Below are 12381 nucleotides of genomic sequence, written 5' to 3'. Positions count from 1 at the left end.
GAGTGGTTTAGATTGCCAACCTGTGCCGCAGGGCCTGATTGACAATAGCTGTTTTCTACTTACAGGTATACAAGAAGGCTAAGGGATGGTGACCTTGACTTAATCAAAACTATGCCACTACATCAGTTTTTTTGGTTCCAAAAGTACAGATGTCATAGAGTCATAGACACTTAGACATAAACATGTCACAGACAATAAACACTTAATATGAAATTAACAGTAGAGTTACAAAACCATTGTAAAAGAGTCTACCAGATTCCTGTAACTGAGAGATCTCAGTCTGAGGATGGTTCCCCAAGGTTCCCCAAGAAATTTCCAGGTTAGTATACAATGAACTGAGACTTATTTTTATTCTCAGAGGAGTGCATGCAGGGTGCATTTGTTCTGGCAGTGGTGCATGCCTTTAATCCGAGCACCCGGGAGGTAGAGGCAGGTGGATCTCTGTGATTTCAAGGCCAGCCTGGTTTACAAAGTGAGTCTAGGACAGCCAGTGCTGTCACACAGGGAAACGCTGTCTTTAAAAACATTTTTAAAAAGCTGACTTTGCATAACCATATAAAGCTTTATCAGCATACCTAAAAATCACAATATCTTCTTTTTAGTCTTTGAAATCAATCAATTTATACCTAAAATTTCCAATCCACTCAGTTCTTTCTAATTTTCATGACTTCCAGAAGAGTATAAAGAAATTTCTACACTAGTGAGGTTTTCCAAATTGATTCTATATGTACTCTTATATTTAATTTTCTTAGTTAGCATTCTTATTTTCCTTAATTGGCTAGGTAATAGTACTTTAAAACCTATATCAATCACAGCATTATTTGTGTCCCAGTGCTGCTGTTGTTTGCTTGTGTTTCCCAGGACATAATATCTGGAAGAGGGTGTGGAAGGTTCAAATTTCACTCACACTTGAGAGTAAAGCAAGCTTGAAACAGGAAGGAGGTAATATTTATGACATTTTTTCAGTTTTTGCCAGGAAGAGCCTCCTGCTCTTTCTGGGAATGTCTTTGAAACCATGCCAAGCACTCCCCACCATCCTAACCTGTATAAGCATTTCCAGTTATTCACATTGGTGCCCCTCCCTCAAATCTTGTTATAAGAAGCAGCCATCTCTGCCTTGACAAACTATCCAGATCTCTGCAAAACAGGTAAGTGGGAGCTGAACTATGAAGAGAGACAGACATGGGCTCACCTCTCACAAACAGAAGGTGTTCCTGTCCTCATACCACACAGCATTCTGAGTCAACTAAGGCTATCTAGGAATGAGGAATTCCCCCTTTCTCAGGGGAAAGAGGAAACACAGATTTCCACTTAATTCCTGGATAGCAAGAGACATTCAGGACAATACTAACGACCCTAGAGAATTAGTCACAGAAGGGGAGAGATGGTTCTCTCCGCATGTCCTCTTTAACCACACCGCCTGGGGTGACTCTGGTGATTCCTTCCACACAGACAAGATGCTGCCTCTCAGGGCTCTTGCCAGCATGTCCTGGATGCTGCTTTCCTGCCTGATGTTCCTTTCTCAGGTGCAAGGTAAGACCTCTCTGCATCCAGCACTGCGTTCCCTGTGAGTGTTTAGAGCCACAGAGCACAGGAAAGTCTCATGTGGTTATGATGAGGAACCTCCACACAGGGATACTGCCTGCAACGTCTCCACCATCCTTCCTTCCTCCAGGTCATTGGTTGTGGAAGGTATTGTAGTCACTCTTGGGATGACAGGATTTCTCTCGTTCTCCGGAGGTTATAATTTATGTTGATAGGACAAAAAGGGAAAATATGATGGTTAATAGTGAACTGTGTGAGAGACGAAGCAGGGACAACTGAGGTTAAGCTTATCTGCCCAGAGTTGGTGGAGTTATGAACTAATGGATAGGAAGGAAGGGAAAACTGAGGCTGTAGTCACTTACTATATCTGTTTATTATACAAACTCCTGAACACATAACATATTCCCTGTTTTAACCTGCTATGGGAATCCCACTTTTCATTTCACCCATTGCTCTATTTGTCTTACTCTACCCCAGGTGAGGTGAAGACTCCCAGAAGAAAGTGCCCTCCGCACGCATTAGTTGTCCCAAAGGTGCCCAGGCTTATGGCTCCTACTGCTATGCCTTGTTTCGGATACCACAGACCTTGTTCGATGCAGAAGTGAGTTCTGGGAAAGAGAAAGCCTATGTGGGTCTTGGGAGAATATGGGCTGCCAATCTCCCTAGTTCATTGTTTCAATGATGTATACCTGACTTTTAAGTTAACCTGTTCCCCTTACCTACCTCTGCCTTACCATTATCCAGTGATGTCTAAATTTCCTTTTCACTTTGTGCCTCACACAGATAGCCTGCCAGAAGAGACCTTCGGGGCATCTCGTGTCTGTGCTTAGCGGTGCTGAAGCTTCCTTCCTGTCCTCCATGCTGAAGAGAACCGGAAACAGCTGCTCATATATCTGGATTGGGCTCCCTGGTACGATTCTTTTTTCTCCATTTCCTCTCAAGTGTTATCATGTAGGCGCACTCTCAGTGCCTCCTCCGAAAGAACTGTAAAAGACATAGAGATCAGACACTGGGATCAGGGAAACCATCAGGGACTATTGCAGAGCTGAGCTCTATGAGGGTCCTAGACTTCAGATGAACTTCATATGCCTCTTATTGACTTTTATAGAGGTCTACAAAAGGAATTGGAGGCATTCTTTGTCAGTTTCAGGGAGCCTGCACACAGTATTGTCCAGAAATATAGAATAAAGACACAGTCTATATGTTCTCTTTATAGAATAAACATCGTAATTCCATTTTAGAGGAAATTGCTAATTCATCACCATTTGTATTCTGAATAAGTTTCAGTGGGTCCTAATTTCATCAGTAGTTCCTGGGTTTATAAGTAGAAGTTAAAACAACAATGATTTCTTTTGCTGTGCTCTTGAAAGCTGAGGGCGATAAACTCAGTTATGGGAAGTTGGGAGGGGTTCCAGTATTTCACTGAAGAAGTCACACATCTTTCAGTGGGAGCTTTCAGAACCCATCCTTTTATTTGGATACCTCCTCATCAGGGCGAAGAACCCAATGGAGACGGATGGGAATGGAGTAACAACGATATCATGAATTACCATAACTGGGAGAGGAACCCATCTACTGCCTTAGACCGTGGTTTCTGTGGCAGTTTGTCAAGAACTTCTGGTAAGAGAAGAGCCTCCTTGCCTAAATGCATACCTTTCTTGTCACATCCCTGGATATCTCTGAGCTAGAAAATGTAATGTGTTCTTGTTCTCTCATCTTCTTTCTTGGCTTCTTGGGTATCTCCTTCCCTGCCCTTGTTAGCACTGATGAGCATGAGGGAGTGATTTTCAAATTGAGGCCACATAGTGAGTCATTTCTTTGAGATCCATGGTCCTTAATTGTTTAACCCTTTTCTCTTCTCAGGATTTCTGCAGTGGAGAGATAATACATGCAGTGTGAAGTTGCCCTATGTCTGCAAATTCAAGGGTTAGGTTTATCCAAAAAACAAACAGCCTGACTTTGTCCTGAAGCTCATTATGGACAAGGGACCAATATGACGTTTTATCCAGGAGGCATATGTTCTACCCACAGACCACATCAAAGCCCTCATTTACTATTTCCAGATCTTTCCTTAGTCACTTTTGTATAGGTTGTGACCTCATGTCTCGGAAAGCAATAATAAACCTTCAGTCACACTTTGAGTTTTTATGTTCCATTAAAAATATTATCATTGTCTGTATGTGGCTATAGGTGTGTGAATGTCACAGAGTGTCTGTGGAGATCAGAGGGTGGTGACATTTGAGAATGTCTCAGTTCTTACCTTTGGTCTGTTGAAACAGGGTCTCTTTTGTTTCTGCTACACAGTATACTAACAAGTGTCAGAGAAATTATTTTGTCTCCTCTGTGTCCCATCTTTTCTGATGGGTGCCACTACCTCCAGCTCTTTTTCAGTAAGTTCCCTGGGAATGAGGGCAAACCAACTCTATTCATTAGGCTTTTACCTTCCAAGACATCTTTCTAAGCCTGTGCACCATTTTTAATAGATTTTTTTGCATATAGTATATTCTGATCACACTTCCCCCCTTTTCCAACTTCAGATCATCCCTACCTTCCTACCTGCCCAACCCCATGCCCTTTTGTCTCTCTCCCTTTAAAAAACAAAAAACAAGAAATAGAGATACAAACCCTGCAAAGACATGAAAATGGAAACAAAGATATTCAAGTAAATGATCAATAAGACAAAGGTTTTCAGAGTGGTAGAGGAGACATGGCAATTGCTTTTCAGTTCAATCTATTCAGGCTGTGCCTAAAGGTGCATGCTTGCCACTGCACTGTAACTAAGAATGTGAGCCATGTTCATTGAGGGTTGTGTTGGGACCATATGAAGGCATTGTGTTCCCTCACAGCCATTTATCAAGGGAGGGGCTGATGGTTAATGCTTTCAATAGTTCAAGTATCATATTTGAAGTTTAACATTAAAAATACAGTCTATATGAATAGTAATTTTTATTCACTATGGTAAAATATGGAATTACCCTAACAGTGCAGATACAAAGAATCTAGAATCTTCTTAGTCTCATTCAAACAAGACAAAAAGAAAATCTGAAAGTCCTTTAACAAATTCTTTTTGGACTAATGAGTGAAAATAGAAGCAGAGAAAATAGAGAAAATCACTTTCTTGGTGTTTACAGAAGAAACAAAGGCATAGCTCCCTATCTATACACCTATAAGCTCTTGGGAGAAAGGTTCAATACTAAGTGTGGATCCTTGGTGAGAGGAAGACACTCCTCTAGGCTCTGTTTTTATGGAGACCCCAATATCCCCATAGGATTTTTTCCTCACATCACATATAAAGTTCTTATGATAAAAGCCAAGAATATTCTTTTTAAAACCCTGTCAGAGAGAAGAGAAAGGAAAGCTTTGAAGTCGGCCTTAAAACTCTTAACTTTTGGTGCTTGAATCTCACTCAGAAAGGGAAATAAAATAGGTATTGAAGTAGAGGGAAGGAACATGGTAGGAGAGGGGACAGGGAGGAGATCAGGGGTGGGGATTAAGAGTAGGGAGAGCAGGGGAGAGAGGGCCTGGTGATGGAATGAAAATCAGAGGTGGGGGGAATCTCTGGGATTTCCCAGAGACCTGCAATAGGAAAGGTCCCAGGAAGTCTTTGAGGGTCACCCTGGTTGAGATTCCTAGCAGTAAGGGATATGGAGCTTGTAGCAGTCACCTCCTGTAGTCCAGTGGAAGGATAAAGACACTAAAACCTTTGGCCCAAAATTTGTCCTGCCCACAAGATATGCAGGAAAGAAGATGGAGCAAAGATTAATGGAATGAGCAACCCAAGAGTGGCCCTACTTGAGACCTAATCCATGGGAGGGAACCAATTCCTGACACTATTAATGCTACTCTGCTATGCTTATGGAGAGGAACTTATTATAACTCCTCTGAGAGGCTTCACCCAGAGGCGATGTAAACAGGTGCAGATACCCACATCCAAACATTAGACAGAGCTTGTGGAGTCTCATGAAAGAGTTTGGGGAATGACTGGGAGAACAGGAGGATTCAAGGACTCCACAAGAAGACCGATACAGTTAGCTAATGTGGACCCATGAGGGCTGGGTTGTAACATATCATTTTATAGTCAAGGCAACACACCACCCCTATGCCCCAGATATTCCCATAGGCCAACCTGATGTTGACAATTCCTCATAGAGATTCTCTTCACCCTTGATTCTACACTGTGGCACATTAACAATATAACTAATCATTACAGAATATTCACTTCCTTATTCTTTCTTGCTGTCATCTAGTCAGTTCTTAGACACTGTTTCCTCCTCAGCTTCACTAGAATGATCTCTCTATTTCTTTTTTCTCCAAAATTCCTGGGGATGAGTCCCTTCCTTGCGTCAAGGGGTCAAGAAACAAGGACTCTTAGGGTAACTGGTTCTGAGGTCTTCTCTTGTTTATGCAGCATTGATTTGAGGGTACTTTTTTCTTCTAGAATGCTGTTATTGCAGTTGAAATGCAATTCAAAGTTATTTTCTTATTGTGACATAGCAATGGGCATGGCCATGTGCCTACTATATGGTGTCTCGATGTATACTTCTAACATAATAAATAGTGTGGAACCAAAAAATGGACTTTATTTATTTATAATAAACTGCATAGCGTAAGAACAGTTATGGAACAATCAAGAAAGCCACATGTAAGAGTCATCTCACTTATATTGGCAACCTTGAAGAAAATACCTTCTATCCTACTTATGTGAATCTAAAGTTTTGTGTCTAAATCATTTTCTACAGTATCTTGTACTTAACAACTTAGAAATTTACTGGACCTTAAACATCTTATTAAATTCTAAACAACTTAACCATAACTACGAAACTATAGCTATCTAGTCTTCAACCCCATCAGAAATGTGAGAAGCAATAAACATATTACTAAAGTAGGAAGTGAAGCAAGCAGCTTCTATAACAAATAAGTCTCTATTTCTTTAAGTTTCATTCTATATACCAGGAAATTCAAGCCTCAATAAGCAATTTCCTTCTTGATTCTGCCTTGTGGAGAAGCAGACAAGTACTTGATATTTGATGAGGACTGCTTAAATAACTTTAGACTCTACGTGTCCCAACTTGAAGGGCATGTACAGCCCATCAGGGTGAAGGGGGGACAATGCATTCATCTGGTCACATCATCTTCCATAAGTCCTGCCCTCAGTTTAATCACATTGCTCCAGTAGATACACCATTAGATATTATTTCTTAGGAACAACGGTTGGAACTATGATGCACTGAGTACCAAAGGTTCATTCTGCATCAACTCTGCATGACTTCTTGCCTTACTGCCAAAAGGAAGCACAGAAGTACAAATTGTTGATTAAATTTTATTATTACTCTCTGAATCCTTAGGCCACTGTCCCCAGAGAATTTACTGATGGAAGAACAGTGGAGATAAGATGAGGGAGTAGGTGTGGTAGGGTGAATAGAACATGCTCTTTATGCGTGAGCCCTCATATTTTCTCCCTTGTATATGTAAGCTTCTGAATATTTTCAGGCTGTTGACATTAGAACTGCCCTAGACCTTGAATTCGGAGACACTGGAAAATAGTGTTTCACAATTATAATCTCTCCACTTCTGATAACCTGCAGAGAGACAAGAAGCAAAGGTCAGGTGAATCTGTGAACATAAGGAAAGAGCAACTCAATCTCTGCTTTGGAAGTAGACATCTCTCCTGCATGCTCGCCATTGTTGCATCTCCAAGGGAAGCAGACATAGAGGGAACCATGAGAGATGGCAGTTGACAATTCTACACTGTATTTCTCAGCTCAGGGTTGTACCCAGCAGGTCAAGCTGGGTGCAGGAAGATGGGTATAGTTAGAGATGGCTCTTCTTGGTCTTACCTGAGGCCAAAGAGAAAGCCTCACAGTAGCCGCAGTCTGGAGCAACAGATGATTCCTCTCCAAATTATAGTAGGTCAGCAGGCCAGACCTGCTCCATTTCTATCCACTTCTGTTGGGCAGTGCCTCCTGCAGAGTGGAAAGCAGCACACAGCATATGCTACGGACAGCCATGGGAGGCGTCATCATATCTGTGAGGTAGATGGGAGTATTGTCAGAGAGGACATGGACAGAGACCACAACCTCTTTCCTTCCTGCTTGTCTAGCTCTGTAAGGAAACACTAACGGGGATGTGATGCCTCTTCTTCTGTGGTTCTGGAACAAGATGGAAGGACCCTTTTTACCCTTCAGCTCCTACTTCTGACTTTCAGAGCTTTGCCTTATGAGGTCAGAGAACTTTCTACACATTCTACTGTGAGTCACCATCTTTTAGCTCTTGTTTTCTTGTCTTCGGAGAACTCTGTGATGAATGGTCAGGAGGCTGGTGGCCTCGTTTTTTACAACAAGATCTGAGAAAGCGGCAACAGCATGAATAAGGAAGGCTAATGAGAGTCAGGGCGGTGTGTAGTGTTTGGCACGGATTCCAGGAGGCTCCCAGTAAGAGTGCAGAGACTTTTCACGGCAGAGACTGAGAACTGCCACACATGTGCCTCCTTTCCTGTTAGGCCAGCTCTGTCCTCACACACAGGTCAAGTTTGCAATCCTGCTACTCTCTACCAGGTGTCAAGTTCTGGGAAACTTAAGTAAACACAGGCAACTTCATGCTACAGATTATAGTTTTTAAAAAATGTAACACTGTTTATTTAACTTCAAAAACATTTCAGCATTCTAAACATACAAGAAAAAAAAACCCTGAATGTTGCAAGTTGTGTTTAGGTACAGAGAGTTCCTGAACTCTCATGGATGCAGTTGGTTTAAAAACCAGCTAAAAATCTACCACACTTAAGAAAAAATCCAAACACTTCTCATGCCAGCTGACAACTCCCCCCTTTTCCACAGCTAAGAATATCAGAATGCTATGCCATTATATATACAAACAAGACAACCTGAAGATAAATGAATGCCCACCATGGTACCAACAGGTTCAGCCTCTCAGTGCATGGCCTGAGCTATGGCCCCCTCCAAAAGGCATTTTCCCTCATAGCCTCTATGCCAAACAAGGAGCATCAAGCATTTGTCTGCCTTGTTTTGTTCACTTTACAAACTATTGATATATACAGCTTACAACTCAAGATTTCTAGTCAACAACCATATAGTTAACATTACCTTATGCATTGAAAAGAAAATGCCAGAACATCTTCAAATGCCTTGCCACACCAACGGCAAAGTGCACAGAGTGAGGAGAACATGAGGGTGCCTTTTCATTTTGAAAATGTTTGGAGCTATGTACAACCTTGATACAGTTTCAGGGTGCTCCGGACACACACGGCCACTTTGTGTAAACCACTGACGCTTTGAGAAACTACAGTATGATCATGATCAAATTTTGTAATTAAACCTAACAAGGGCTATTAGACACAGCTCAAATAAGAGACGTGTCAATCACGGCGTTCTCCTACTCTAAGGTATTCACAAGGAGACAGATGTTATTCATGTTCCTCTTCCTATTCTTTTTCCTCTTCCTCCTCCTCCTCTTCTTTTCCCACCTTTTTCTGGGCAACTGTAACAGGATCCTTGGTGCCATCAAACTTCCCTTTAGGCTTATAGTCAGCAGCATCCTTCTCACACTTCTCCCTCAGCTTTGCTGCCTTGGTAATGTACGGCTGCTTTTCACAGTCACTTAAGTTAGTCCACATCTCACCCAGCTTTTTGGCCACATCTCTAATGGAGATGCCAGTGTTTGTGGATTTGTTCTTGAGAACGGAACTCAGAGCAGAATAAGAAAAATGCAGATGGATGTCGTTTGGGGGCATTAGGGCCCTTCTACTTCTTGCTTCCTTTAGCTGGTCCAAAGTCTTTCATTTCCTGATCAAAGCGAACTTTATCTGCCCTTGCCATTTCATCAAACCTTCATTTCTCTTTGCCAGCCACTGTCTTCCACCCCTCAGAGCACTTCTTGAAAAATTCCGCAAAGTTGACTGGGACTTCTGGGTTTTTCTTCTTATGTGCTTTCCTGCATGTCTGCATAAAGAAGGCATAAGCAGATATCTTGTCCTTTGGTTTCTTAGAGTCACTTTTAGCCATCCTGACTGTATTGTTCTATTGTCTGGGCAGTGTTGGGTGTCATGCAGCTCAGCGCTTTCCAGCCTCTTGCTAGCTGCCTCATACAGTTCTTCTTTAAAATATAATTTACAAAAATGATAATTTTTAGTTTTAAAGGAAATATGTATAGGCACATGAAATTTTGAATGTATTTTCAGTTGTGTTGAAGAACTGACTTCTGTAGGCACATACCCATTTTTGTGCTTGTCTAATAAGATTTACGATACATCAAAATGGTAAAATTTTGGTGTATTAAAACTTGATTTATACTGCATATAAAGTAGAGTTACTGGTTCAAATGGCTGTTTCAACTTTTAAAAAAATCAGGATATCATGTTTAAAGCAATCAGTGAGTCAACATTGTAGCCAGCAGTTTAAGGAACCACAGGTGAATAAATTTGCTTCTTTGCTATTTCCTTATTTCTTAGGTACTTAGTGAGAGAGAGTTTGCTGATGTGTTTTCAGCTCAGAATGATACTTCAAAATAGCATATTGACTTTGATCACATACTCAAAGGGGTTGCAAGATTCTTTCATAAATGATTATAGCTCTATATTTTAGATTTATTTTTTAAAAATATGTGCATGCATGTGTCTGTATGTGTGTGCATACGAGGATGTCTACCATTGTTTGAGTATATGCAGATGTATATATTAGCAGGCTCCACTGTGCTGACATTTGTACCCATAAAGGCAAATGAAAGACGGCTTAAAAATGACAATTACTTAATGTTAATTAAGTCCGCATCTTTAGCCTGTGTCAATTACATCGATGCATTTGCAGCTGGTAAAGGACATTTTCTCTTCTAAATGCCTCTGAACTCAAGGAAAAGTGAACTGAAGTCAAGATCTGCCTTTAAGCATGTGTTTTCCTGGTCTCTGTGGTTGTGTGGGTAGGTTGATATTGAAACTCATGGCCACGTTGTCTAAGACAAACTGCTGTACAGTTGTGTTGTAATTCATGACTCTCATGAATTATTATTTTAATTAGCAGACAAAGAAACTTCAGTGATTCAGCTATAGGAAATGTGTTCATATGTTCCAAAGCAATTGATCCTTATAAAGTAGAAACTATTTTAAAAGTTTCCGTTTTACATTCTATTACTGTCTATCTATAAAGAACAATCATTTATTTAACTTTAGAAGTTCTACACGGATGGATTCAGTGAGTGGTAGGTATATTTTTAAATTTTAGTCTCTCCTGAACATGTACAGAATCTTACTTGTCATTATTTTAAAATTTTGAACATATCAACTATTTATGTAGTTCTTACATTGTTTTAGGTAATATAAGTAATCTAGAGATGGCTTAAAGCATATAAGTCAATACCCAAAGTTATATGTACTTACTATTTATTCAATATTATGTAAAAGAGTTAAACATCTTTGGATTTTGGTTCCTAAAGGGGTCCTGGAACCAATTCCCTAAGGACACTGAGGGACAATTCTATCATATGTTAGGCTTTTGTTCTGATCTATCTATCTATCTATCTATCTATCTATCTATCTATCTATCTATCATCATCTAAGATTATAAGTATTTGACATGCAGCAAAACTTTTTGGTATCTTCACTCACTTCTTTTGAGGTATTGCCAAGTAAATCATAGACTTGCACAAGCTAGAAAATGGTGGATTTACATTCTTTGCCACAAGCTTTTGGTTATGCTTGGTCTGTGGTGCAGGGCCTCACACCAAGGATCGTGGGCCTATTTGACTAATTTAGTATCACTGAGTAAATTCGCAAACATTTTCACATTAAACTTTAAGACTATAGGAGTTTCGAGGGAAGATAGTTTAAGACTCTTATTAGTACATATCACATATTTCACATGTACATAAAATGAAATAGATTGTTACAACTTGTGGATCTAATCAGCAAAGTCCAAAAGGCAAAACAAAACCAAAAACCTTTTTATAGAATATGCTCCTATACCCCAACAAACAAAAATATGATGAAAATAATAACTCTTAGTAAGTAAAATTTAACATGAAAAAAATATAGCAATGAAACAAGGCATGGTGGGGCATGCATGTCACCCTAGCCCTTAGGAGGCTGAGGTAAGGAAGAACTCCAAGACAGTTGGGCTACATAGAGACAATCTGTAAAAATAAGAATGTCATGCATTCATCAGAGTTCAGTGCTGATTTAAACAATTCAGAAGAAAAACAATTCTGAGAATTCATTCTAAATCCTGCCATTTGTGTGATAGTGTCTCCTTAATTTTACCTTTAACTAGACAATAGTTCCTAACATACATTAAATATTGTTTCCACTCAGTAATTATGTTTAGGTTTTATTAAAATGTGAAAATCACAATATTTTGTTCCTTTTATATATCTTCCATTACTTTTATTTAAAGAAATGTGGGTGATGGGGCCTCTATCATTTTCATGCATTCTAAAAATCTTTTACAATTTGTGCTTAGACTGAGTTTTCTCAGACTTTGTTGGAGCAAGCCAGTAATGCTGTTACCTCACTTTGAAGTAAATGTTTCAGATTACAAACTTCTATTTTGGTCTTTTATTATTTTGACAAGAGTAAATTGTTTATTCCACTTGGTGACAAGTCTGCTATTGCAGTAGTGATTGACTGAGCTCCTCTAAAGCTAATCTAGTTAAAGTTAGCTAACCACCATAGAAACAAAAATATGTAAGAAACAAGTACTGACTCACAGAGTCATGTATAAAAGTAATTTCTCAGCAGATTCAGGAGAGCATGGAATGGCATATTTTAAGTTCCCAAAGAAAATGACCATAAATCAAGATTAATATATGTGCAATGGCTATGCTTTGGGTTTA

The 12381-nt window shown here is 39.9% G+C and overlaps 1 protein-coding gene and 1 pseudogene across 2 annotated transcripts in view; one reads left to right on the top strand and one right to left on the bottom strand.

Moving 5' to 3' along the window:
• The window catches only part of LOC311588514 (high mobility group protein B3-like), a 389002-nt pseudogene extending 379439 nt beyond the window's left edge, over positions 1 to 9563 (bottom strand). The window contains exon 1 of the transcript in view: positions 9026 to 9563. The product of the transcript in view is annotated as a high mobility group protein B3-like (transcript). The remainder of the gene's footprint in view (positions 1 to 9025) is intronic.
• LOC311588517 (regenerating islet-derived protein 3-beta-like) lies at positions 1240 to 3818 on the top strand. Its single transcript, XM_084766206.1, has 5 exons — positions 1240 to 1533; positions 2028 to 2146; positions 2329 to 2455; positions 3028 to 3165; positions 3409 to 3818. Exons 1-5 carry the CDS (start codon positions 1263 to 1265, stop codon positions 3474 to 3476), a joined length of 723 nt encoding a protein of 240 aa, XP_084622332.1. The 5' UTR covers positions 1240 to 1262; the 3' UTR covers positions 3477 to 3818.
• Positions 9564 to 12381: the final 2818 nt, after the last annotated feature.

Source organism: Acomys minous (genome assembly GCF_964271855.1).
Source record: "Acomys minous genome assembly, chromosome: 17".
NCBI lineage: Eukaryota > Metazoa > Chordata > Mammalia > Rodentia > Muridae > Acomys > Acomys minous.
This window is presented reverse-complemented; position numbering and strand designations above follow the sequence as displayed.

What these genes read in the sequence shown, in the direction of transcription:
- LOC311588517 (XM_084766206.1), top strand. Translation starts at nt 1,263, where the DNA reads ATGAGGAATTCCCCCTTTCTCAGGGGAAAGAGGAAACACAGATTTCCA. An exon ending in AGACCTTGTTCGATGCAGAA is followed by an intron (nt 2,147 to 2,328) that starts GTGAGTTCTGGG and finishes TGCCTCACACAG; the next exon opens with ATAGCCTGCCAGAAGAGACC. An exon ending in TATCTGGATTGGGCTCCCTG is followed by an intron (nt 2,456 to 3,027) that starts GTACGATTCTTT and finishes TTATTTGGATAC; the next exon opens with CTCCTCATCAGGGCGAAGAA.